Below are 11,076 nucleotides of genomic sequence, written 5' to 3' on the forward strand. Positions count from 1 at the left end.
CTACAGTGCAGAAAGAGATCATTTGGCCTGTTGAATCTGCATTCTTAACAGCATCCCACCCTGATGCAGCCCCAACCCCCTACTCTATCCCTGTAATCCTGCATTTCTATGACTAATCTATCTAGCCTGCAGACAATTTAGCTTGGTCAATCTACCTAAATTGCGTGTCTTTGAACTGTGGGACGAAATTGCAACACTCGGCAAAAATCCACTCGGACACAGGGAGATTGTGCAAACTCCACACAATCACCAGAGGCTGGAATCAAAGCCGGGTCCCTGGCATTGAGGTAGCAGTGCTAACCACCGAGCCATCATGCCACATTGTACATGCTTATCCTATGGTTACTGATCTCCCTGCCAGAGGAATCAGTTTCACTTTAGCTACTCTATCAAAACCCCTCACAATTTTGAATACCTTTTTATTAAGTCTCTCTATAGCCTTCATTGCTGGAAGGGAACCATCTCAGTATCTCTAGTCTCTCCACATGATTGAAGTCCCTGATGGTTGGTATCATTCTGGTAGGTCGCATCTGACCTGTGTCTCTGTCCTTGGTATCCATTCTAAAATGTGCTGCTCACAATTTGACACAATATTCTAGCTGAGATCCAACCAGATTTACCATAACCTCTCTGGATCATGGAATTCCTACAGTGGGGAAACAGGCCCTTTGGTCCAACAAGTCCACACCAACCCTGGGCGGCACAGTGGTTAGCACTGCTGCCTCAGCGCCAGAGACCCGGGTTCAATTCCCACCTCAGGCAACTATCTGTGTGGAGTTTGCACATTCTCCCCGAGCGTGGGTTTCCTCCAGGTGCTCTGGTTTCCTCCCACAGTCCAAAAATGCACAGGTTAGGTGAATTGGCCATGCTAAGTCGCCTGTATTGTTAGGTGAAGGGGTAAATGTAGGGGAATGGGTCTGGGTCTGGGTGGGTTGCTTTTCGGAGGGTCGGTGTGGACTTGTTGGGCCAAAGGGCCTGTTTCCACACTCAGTACTCTAAAATCCAAAGACTAACTCACCCAGACACATTTCCCTACCCTATTACTCCACATTTACCCCTAACCCCCACATTCCTGAATTCTATGGGCAATTTAGCATGGCCAATTCACCTAACCTACACATTTGTAGATTGTGGGAGGAAACCCATACAGAAACGGAGAATGTTCAAACTCCACACAGACAGTTGCCCGGGGCTAGAATCGAACTCAAGGTCCTGGTCGTTGTGAAGCAGCAGTGCTAACCACCGAGCCACCATGCCACCTTTTTGACAACATTATTAATTTATCTTCCATAGTCAAATATTTGTGGTTGCACAGCTCCATGACCTGTAATATTTTTATCATTTTGTTTATACTTTGCTCCTTATTTTTTCCCCAAGATACATTAGTTCACAGTTCTCTGCATTAAATTTCTTGTCAAATATTTGTTCGTTGACCCATGTCTTCCTAAAACCTGCTACTATCCTCGTTTATCCACCTGTTCACTACATTTTAAAGCTTTGCATCTTCTGCAAATTTTGAAACCATTCCCTGTATACCAAGTCCTGGGCAGAAACGGAGGAAGTGGTAGAGGCTGGTAGAGCCAATAAAATGTGCAGCTGGAGAAAGCACAGCAGATCAAGCATTGCCAAAAAAGCAGGAGAGTCGACGTTTCAGGCAGAACCTTTCATCCTGATGAAAGATCCTGTCTGAAGTGTTGACTCTCCTGCTCTTCTGATGCTGCTTGATCTGCTATATTTCTTACAGCTCCATATTTTATCATCTGTGCCTTTCCAGCATCTGCTGTCCCCTATCTCCAAAGCTGGTACAATTACACCAATTAAAAAAGTATCTGAATAGGTACATGAATTAGAAGGATTTAGAAAGATATAGGCCAAATGCTAGCAAATGGATTAGATTAATTTAGGAAATCTGGTCAGCATAGACGTATTTGTCCGAAGGGTCTGTTTCTGTGTTGTACAACTCAATGACCTCGGACATGCATCAAAAAGTGAAACAAACCCCTGGAGAATATCAACATATATGAAGTCAAAAAATTGTTTCAGCATCACTCTCTGGTTTCTGTCTTTTGACAGAATTTGCATTCATGCTTCAATTATTGCTTTAATCTAATGAGCTTTCATTTCACTGGCAAGTCTATAATTTCATACATCATGGAACACCTTAAAATTCATATCTACATCATCAATTATAAAATCTTGATCAACCTTCTCTGTTATTTCAAAGAACTTGATGAAATCAATTAATAATTCACAATTTTCTTTGAGAAACCCATGGTTACTGTTACTCATGAATCTACGTTCTTCCAAATAGCAATTGTCTTGGATTATTAGCGGAGATCTTTTCCACTGTTGATGTTATGCTGACTGCTTGATAGTTCCCTGTTTTCTCACTCTTTCTCCCACGTTAAAACTAGGTGTAACATTTACAGTCCTCCAATCATCTGGCATCACTCCCATATCCAGGGAGGTTTGAAAGATTGCGATTAGAGCCTCGATGGCAGTAGGAATCCATGCTCACTAGCAAAGCATATTAGGTATTCACTTGAATGATCTTGAAATTCAGCCAACCAACATTCTGGACAGTATGTACCCATGTTCCTGACACGTACTCCTGGATGACAAGCCTTCTTGCTGGCAGCACAGATTTATAAAAAATTGTTCCATCTCTGTTCTAAGCCAGAAATTTCCTCAGAGCAGCTCATGCTCTGCCATTTAAATTCTCAAAGTCCATCAACACATATAAATGTGATTTCTGTGATACTGTGACAATTAATAGGCACAGCTCCAATGTAATTTCTAACCCAAGTTCATTTTTATTGTGAAAGAGCTGTGCAAATGCTTTATGTTAATAGGAGACAACTTGATTGTGACCATTACATAATTCTTCATTCAAATTGTTAACTCTAGATTCAAGAAGGTGGAAGTTGCGTTGCAGAACATTGGTAACAAATTAAGTGTATCTATTATCAAAGCAATGGTATTTGCATATCACAGAGTCGGATTTTGACAACACTGTTTTTATATCTGACAGGTAATTTTACAACCTGGAGCTACCACATGGAACTTCAAATATCAGGAGCAAAATTAATAAACAGCAAATTATGGAAGTGGGTTTATAAGGATTCTTAATTTGCATTCTTCAAAAGTCAAGATCTATTCCAGAAGTAAGAGTTCATAATATTATTCTTGCACTGCACATAATTGAATCATTAATTCTATTATCTAAACTAACTGGAATTTGGTACAGTTATGACTTTGTTTGCCTGGCCATTCAAAGTGGTCGACATAGACAAACATTGGAATTTTCAGGAAATTTTGTTTAAAGCAAAAAGAATTATTGATATTATTCATACTTAAGCAATGACCGAGACATTGCTGTAGAAACAACATCAGGATACAGAGCACTCACTGTTACTAAAGATGATATGTAGCAAGAACTAGACAATATTCAGCCATAGGTTGATAAGTAGTAAACAACATTCACACCACAAAGTGCCAGGTAATAACCATCTCCAACAGGACAGAGATTCCAACAATCTCATTTCAATACTCAATGGCATAAATCAATATTACAATCCCTCAGAATTAATAGTCTGCAGTTACCATTGACTAGAAACTGAACTAGACTCACCATATGAAAACACAGTGGCTACAAGAGCAGGTCAGAGGATGAGAATTCTGAGGCAAACAGATGGATGTATACAACTCCGACAATACTCAAAGTTTGACAACTTTTGCAGGGCAAAACAATCCACTAGATTGGTACCCCATCATCTTAAATATTCATTTTTTCCACTCCTGAAAAACAGTGGCAGAACGTGTGCCATGTACAGGCTACAATGTAACAACTTATCAAGACATTCTGTCTTGAAAACCTGTGATGTTTACCACCTAAACAAGATCTCTGCCAAGTCATACACCATCCTTTTGGAATTATATAACACTTCTTCAGTATCCTGGGGTTAAAATCTAGGAACTCCCTTCCAAACTGAACTGTGAGTGTACCTGCACTATCTGACTGCAAAGGTTCAAAGGGGCAGCTCACCACCATCTTCTTAAAGGCAATTGGTGATTAGCAAGAAATGTGGGCCTAGCCAGCAATGTCCATATCATGTGAAAGACTAAAATTAATTAAACAGGCAATAACTTACTGATTTCTGGATATAACCACATATACGTAATCACAGGAAGTTGCCACATAGTTAAATGCAGAAGAGGTTGTTGTCAGTTACCCCTTTCTGCAGAAGATGCACCATGATAATATCAAGAGACTCAGCATTTGAAGGACTTGAACATGTTGACAAATTGCTGTAATTATGTGATAGATATGCTCTAAAGTCAGCAGAAAAAAAAAGTTAGAGCATATCATTCTTTGGAAGTCTATGCTCACCACAACAACAGCATTACTCTCATTAATCCTCCCATCATAAGCCTCAACCATGTTACTTAATCAAAATTTTCCTTTAATAAATTCATATTGGTTTTCCTTAATTAGTTCACATTTGTTCAAGTGAATGTTAATTTTGTCCTGGATTATTATCTTTAAAACCTTTCCCCCACTGAGGCTGAACTAACTGGCCTTTAGTTCCTGAGTTAATCTTCATGCATTTTTGAACAAGAAGACAACATTTGCAATCCTCCAGGCCCTTTGCACCACCCTAAAGGAGGATGGAATAACTCCAGGTGGTGTTTTCACAATTTTGACTGTTACTTTCCTCAACATCTTTAGGTGCATATGGTCTGGTCCTGGGACTAATTGAGGCAGAATCTTCCCAGCTCCTAAATGACTTGGGCATTGGTGAGAAAATTAGAAGAATCGATTGAGATGGGCAGCAAGGAGCTGCCTGCCATTAAAAGCATAACTTGCATTTTCTACATGTTGAACAGTGAGATGGGTGTACAGTTAGGCCTTAAAGATACTGCTGGTGCCAGCAATCCCAAGAGGTTCTTAGCTGTGGCCAATACTTCCAATTGTGATAAATGGGAGAAACTAATGAACAAGAAGTCACTGGGGAATAGTGCATTGGTAATGTGGAAAGTTTGGCAAGATTGAACATGAAAACTCACTAGGGCCTGTAGAAATAAACCACCCCTGAAACTGACTAAAATTGATACTTAGGTGATTTCGAGTAAGATTCAGCCTATTATCTTTAAGTATAGCCGGCATTATGAATATCTCTTTACCCAGTTTTAGCCCATTCATATTTCAATTGCTGCTTCTTTGACTATGATATTGACAACATCTTTTTCCTTTTCAAAGGCAAATGCAAGGTACTCATTTAGTAGCTCAGCCATATACAAATCTCCTTTTTACTCCTAATCTATCTGACTGCTTCTTTTACATATCTTTCAGTATTTATGTGCCATGCAAAATGTTTACATCCCCTTTTATGTAACTGACCCTCACCCAATTAATTAGATGTACTCTGAATTCTACCATTTGCCATTTTCCATATCTAATATCTAAAGCTTTTGATATAACAACCACCTTCCCCAAAATGTTTCCCTCCTGATTCACTTCAATGATTTTATTCCCCAGAACTAAATCCAGCAATTTCTCCCTTGCAGGTGAGCTAGAAACATAGTAATCTAGAAAGTTTTCCTGAACACACTTTCAAATACATTATCTTCTTTGCCCTTTAAGGATTAGAGGGAAAGGGCAATAAAGTGAGGAGTATTAGATCAGCAATGATCAGCCATGGTCTGCCAGACTCGAGGGGTCAAATAGCCTACTCCTTTTCCTGTTTCTCACAGTCTTATAGTCATACTGATACTATCCCAAGTCAACATTATATTTGGAAAATTAAAGTTCCATTTTAATGGCATGGTGACATACAAGACAGGCCAGCGTGTATTGACTATCTCCACTTGCCCTTAAACTGAGCAGCTTGTTAAGCCTTTCAAACTGCAGTCAAGAGTCAATCTTAATGTGGGTCTACATGTAGACTAGACTCAATAAGGATGGTAAATTTCCTTTATCTAAGGGCATGAGAACACCAAATAATTGTCTTTACAACAATCAATGTTAGTTGTCATGGTCACCATTACTGAAACCAGCTTTATCTTCCAGATTTGTAAGTTAAATTTTAATTCCCACCTGCTATGGTGGGGTTTGAAACAATATCCTCAGTCCATATCTCCAAGACATTATTTTGAGACTTTGGATTATTTGTCCTGTGACATCACTGATGCATCATCATCTTGCCAGTTCCTCATTTTGTAACTCATTAAAATTTCCTTGCTAAGTGTTTTCATGTAAATCTTTGCCATTAATTTGTGGCCTACAGAATGCATCCTGTAGTGTTATGGTATCTCTATTATTCCTGAGTGCGAGCTAAGTAAATTGTGTTCCTGATCCCTCTTGGACATCCTCTCTCTCAAGGCAATCATGTAGTGGTAACATTTGGTGGACGAGTAATCCTGAGCCCAACGCTAATGTTGTGAGGGTCTTAAGTTCGAATTTCACCAGGACAGATTGAAACCATCTGAAATCAATTAAAATCTGGAATTAAAGAAGCTGACCTAATGACAATCTTGTAATTCCAATTAATTGTCATTAAAACCCATCTGGTTCACTGATGTCTTTTAAGGATGGAAATCTATCAGCCTTACTTGGTCTAGCCTACATGCGATTCCAGACCCACAGTAATGTAATTCACTCTTAACTGTCCTCTGGGCAATTAGGAATGGGCAGTGAATGCTGGTCTGGCTTGTGACATTGACGTCCCATGAACAAATAAAAGAGGTTCTCCTTAAATCGCTATTGACAGGCTTCTTTCTTTCTTTTATTTCCTAGGTTTCCTGAATACCTTGCATCCAGAGCTATTTAAAGTCAGTTCTTTGTTTTTTTTTGGAGCCAGATCTCCATTGTCACCATAATATCATATTGTCACATGGATATCTGCCCCATAGTGCTGTTTACAACAATCCCTGCATTCACGTACATGCGTTTTTAATCTATTTCAGGCACGACTGCAGACCCTCTTGGGGGAAGTCTGGTGCATACTTTCTGCCAAATGCCGTTTGTGCATCACCAGTTCTATCAGAGAGATCATAAGGCCATAAGGCATAGGAGCAGAAATTAGGCCATTCAGGCCATCGAGTCTGCTCCACCATTCAAATCATCACTGGTAGGTTTCTCAACTCCATTCTCCCGTTATCTTCCTGTACCCTTGATAATGAAGAACCTACCTATCTCCATCTCAAATATACTCAATGACCTGGCCTCCACAGCTTTCTGGAGCAGCAAATTCCATAGATTCACTACTCGCTGGCTAAAAACATTTCTTCTTATCTCCATTCTAAAAGGTCTTCCCTCTACTCTAAGGCTGTGCCCTCAGGTCCTGGTCTCTCCTACCAATGGAAACATCTTCCTAACATCCACTCTGTCCAGGCCTTTCAGTTTTCTGTAACTTTCAAATATATCACCCCTCATCCTTCTGAACTCCATCGAGTAAAGACCCAGAGTCCTCAAACATTCCTCATTTGTTAAGGTTTTCATTCCTGGGACCATTCGCATGAATCTCCTCTGAACACGCTCCAGGGCCAGTACATCCTTCCTGAGATATGGGACCCAAAACTGTGCGCAATACTCCAAATATGGCCTCTCCAGAGCCTTATAGAGCCTCAGAAGTACATTCTTGCTTTTATGTTCAAGTCCTCTCGAAATACATGCCATCATTGTATTTGCCTTCCTAACTACTGACTCAACCTACCTAAAAGTTCTTTGTCCAAGTGTTTAATCTTGATGTTTTTGCTGATTTGAGCCAGTTTGCATGTGTTTTTCTTTCTCCCTCTGGCAATCAACAGGGCAAAAGTAAGGACTGCATTGCTGGAGATTAGAGTCAAGATTAAAGTGGTGCTGGAAAAGCACAGCAGGTCAGGCAACATCCGAGGCGCAGGAGAATTGACGTTTCAGGCAAAAGCCTTTCATCCAGTCAACAAGGCAGACAAGGGATTACAGCTAGTGAGAAGGTAGGGTTGACCATAGTTAGAGTATTCCTGGGTTACTTTCACCAGACAACATTAGTCACTCATGACTGACAAAATCTCGAATGCATTTCGGAGCTGCATACCATGATCTCAACTTAAACATAATAATCCACTGCAGGATTACAAACCCAAAGAAAAAAGAATCACAAAACAGATTCAAAACAAAAAAAAATGAAGATCTACAGTACAGGTTCTCTGAATCTGAAAAGGAGTTATTCAGAACCAGATCTTAGTGAATGGAGAATCATCTGCCCAAATGTTTGGTTTGCCCTTTGCTTTACAAGTCCTGAGAAATTCTTGAGTATTTCAAACATTTTCCATTTTTCCTTCAGATTTCCTGCACATTTTTTAAAAATCACAACACAAAAATTCAAAATCTAATCTGACCAATGCTGTTGAACATAAGAATGGAAGCAATATGTATGTCTAAGCAACACTTCAAGTCTGGTAGTTTATTTTTCATTAATTGATAATTGCATTAATTAACTGTTTTCTAAAGGACTGCCTACTAGGTATAGTGAATGTACTGTAAAATTTCACCTTAGACCATTGATAAACATTTTGCGCATAACGCCACAGTTCTCTGAGCTTTGTAATATAATTTAAACCTCAGGACAAACACTTAAGTAGTTTGGTAATAAAATTCTAACAGGCAATCATGCATTTAATAGCCCCCGAACTCTAGACATTGACACATTTTAAAATACATTATGAGCTGCCTTCAGCTGTGAAGAACCTTTGTGAAACGTGGGCGGACAAACTGCATTGGGATTGCAGTATAGCACCCCTACAGTGATACCTGTGGGAGTGAGTTGCAGTACTGCGCTTTTCCTCTTGGCGGTACTCTTGCATAGTGGACGATAGCTGTGTATTGCGATAATCGCGGTCATAGTGCCGGTGGTGTTTCTGGTAGAAAGGTAAAGACAACGAGGACATTGCTGGGCACGTAAAATCCAAACTTATCGCCTGTACGAAATCTTCAAATCTATTCATAGACAAATGAAGAAACATTCAGGGACAGAGAACAAAAAAAAAGGTTGTTCCATTAACTTGATCAAACAATAATGAGCGCGGGTGGCTGCTATAAAGAGAGAGGAGTGTGCCCATTCGAAAATATAGGGACGGGCACTCTGTGTGTCAGCCCGGTCTGTTTCCTGACCTTTTCTGGTCTGATCCACGAATGACCGAAACAAAACAAAAAAAAACGCCGCAGCTAATGTTTCAACAATGTGTAAGGTTGCATTTGCATAATTCATTAATTACAAGGATAAATTATAGGAAATACGGACGTTTTAAAATCCGCGGCATGTTTGGAAATGTTTTAATACAGATGCAAACCTTTGTATGAAATAAAACGACATCTATTTGAATTATCCATTAATGGTTTTAAGTGATCCGATATCGTGCAGATAATCCCTTACAATAATCACAATATAACTATTAACAGATAACACGCCTTATCTGCTCTGACTTTTTTTGCACTAAACATTTTATTCTCCTGTATTTGATTTTCTATTTCAAAATAAATTCTGACATAATTGCAGCCAACTGGGTTCTCTTCATGTGAAAAAATTCTTGAGTTCATTCCCTTTTCTAAAGATGTTCATTTATCTTATTGAAAGACTATAGACCTCAAATAACAGTCTCTACCACAGTGTTTCTGATATATATCCCCGCGCTGAAAGTACATTTAGAACTGCAGAAAGTCAGCTGTTGACTGGACCCCACTTTTCCTAAATCAAACTCACATTTAAATCACAGAAATACCACACACTATTGCTAAACGGATGCACGAACACCGAACCCTTACCAAATATCAAATGTTTCTTGGGGGGTTTTGGTGAAATGCAGGCGATAAGGCTCCGTATATTGAATCGAGGGAGGCAGTGGGAGGAAGAAGGCTGCAAACTCGGCTCCAGGGTTCAGTACAAAAATAATGTCTCCCGTCAGTGGAATTTCAAAGCCAGAGTCCCGACCTTTTATGGCCAGGAGGATTGATAAATATAGCACTCGGAGCAAGCGAAGTTAGTAATCACCAACTGTTAGTAATTCAGCTGCAGGTAAAAGACTTTCGGATGCACTGAAATGAGAATTGGCAAATACTTGAGTTAAAGTTCCAATTCGCTGATCGCTTTTATCCCGTTGCTTCTGAAATCTGATACATTTCGCTCGTATTCGGCACCCTGTGTACCCATCAAGGGATCGACTTTTGATAATTGGACCTGAGCCTCCTTAGTGATTAAATGTACATATGTGGAGGTGTGGTTTGAAATGTATAGGGCTCACTCCATACATTGCCCGAATGAGCAGTGTAAATATATCCACTGTTAAGAAAGCATCTGTGGAGGGAACAATGGTACAAACATAACAGGCAAGCAGTAAATGGTGAATTTCAGATGTAACTTTGTGTTCATTTCAAAACTGGAAATCTTTGATTAATAGATTACTAAACCAAAAACCTTTCCGGCTCAACCTGATTTGCCTTCAGCTTCCTGACTAAACGCATTTAAAATAATAAATTCTGTGTATTTCTGAAAAAAAATTAGCAGATTGGGAGGTACTAGTCTAAGCATTGACTATCCTTCAAGTTTGCTTATATTGTTATTATCTTTTTCTTATCATCCTCTTGACTCGATATCGACATGTATTATGCAAATACTTGTTCCATCTTGATATTTAAGCCAATGATCATTCCGAGTATACTTTCTATAATTGGCTGCTCCAAGTCACTTGTGCAGATTATTTTTTTCACTCCCAGTACACATGTATACATGACAAGACCAACAAATATTATCCATCCTTAATTGCCTTTGAGAAGATAGTGGTGAGTTGCCTTCTTGAACATTGTGTGCTGTAGGTAGACCCACAATCTTATCCGGGAGGGGATACCAGGCTTTTAACCCAGGGGGTGAGGAGCCAGCAACATATTAAATTGGAATTAGCCAGTGATACTTCTTCACAATGTATTTTTGAGACTCTCCAGAAAATCTGTTGTTTTATTATAATCTATTTTGATATTATCACTTCTCAACCCATATCTATTGGGTTCAATTCCTCCATGAGACTTATCTGAATACTTAATCA

The 11,076-nt window shown here is 39.4% G+C and overlaps 1 protein-coding gene across 6 annotated transcripts in view; it reads right to left on the minus strand.

Moving 5' to 3' along the window:
• The window catches only part of myom1b (myomesin 1b), a 165,032-nt gene extending 154,826 nt beyond the window's left edge, over positions 1-10,206 (minus strand). The window contains exons 1-2 of one of the 6 annotated variants that reach the window (XM_043688207.2): positions 9,803-10,194; positions 8,792-8,977 (exon numbers count right to left, since the gene is read on the minus strand). In XM_043688207.2, the coding sequence (XP_043544142.2) occupies positions 8,792-8,928 (137 nt within the window). In that variant the 5' untranslated portion in view covers positions 8,929-8,977; positions 9,803-10,194. Of the gene's footprint in view, positions 1-8,791; positions 8,978-9,802 lie in introns of all 6 variants that reach the window. The other 5 variants (XM_043688209.2, XM_043688211.2, XM_087986482.1 and 2 more) reach the window with 5 other exon arrangements.
• Positions 10,207-11,076: the final 870 nt, after the last annotated feature.

Source organism: Chiloscyllium plagiosum, unplaced genomic scaffold, assembly GCF_037043375.1.
Source record: "Chiloscyllium plagiosum isolate Xiang-an unplaced genomic scaffold, Cpla_swu_hap1 HiC_scaffold_4, whole genome shotgun sequence".
In the NCBI taxonomy this organism is placed as follows: Eukaryota; Metazoa; Chordata; class Chondrichthyes; order Orectolobiformes; family Hemiscylliidae; genus Chiloscyllium; species Chiloscyllium plagiosum.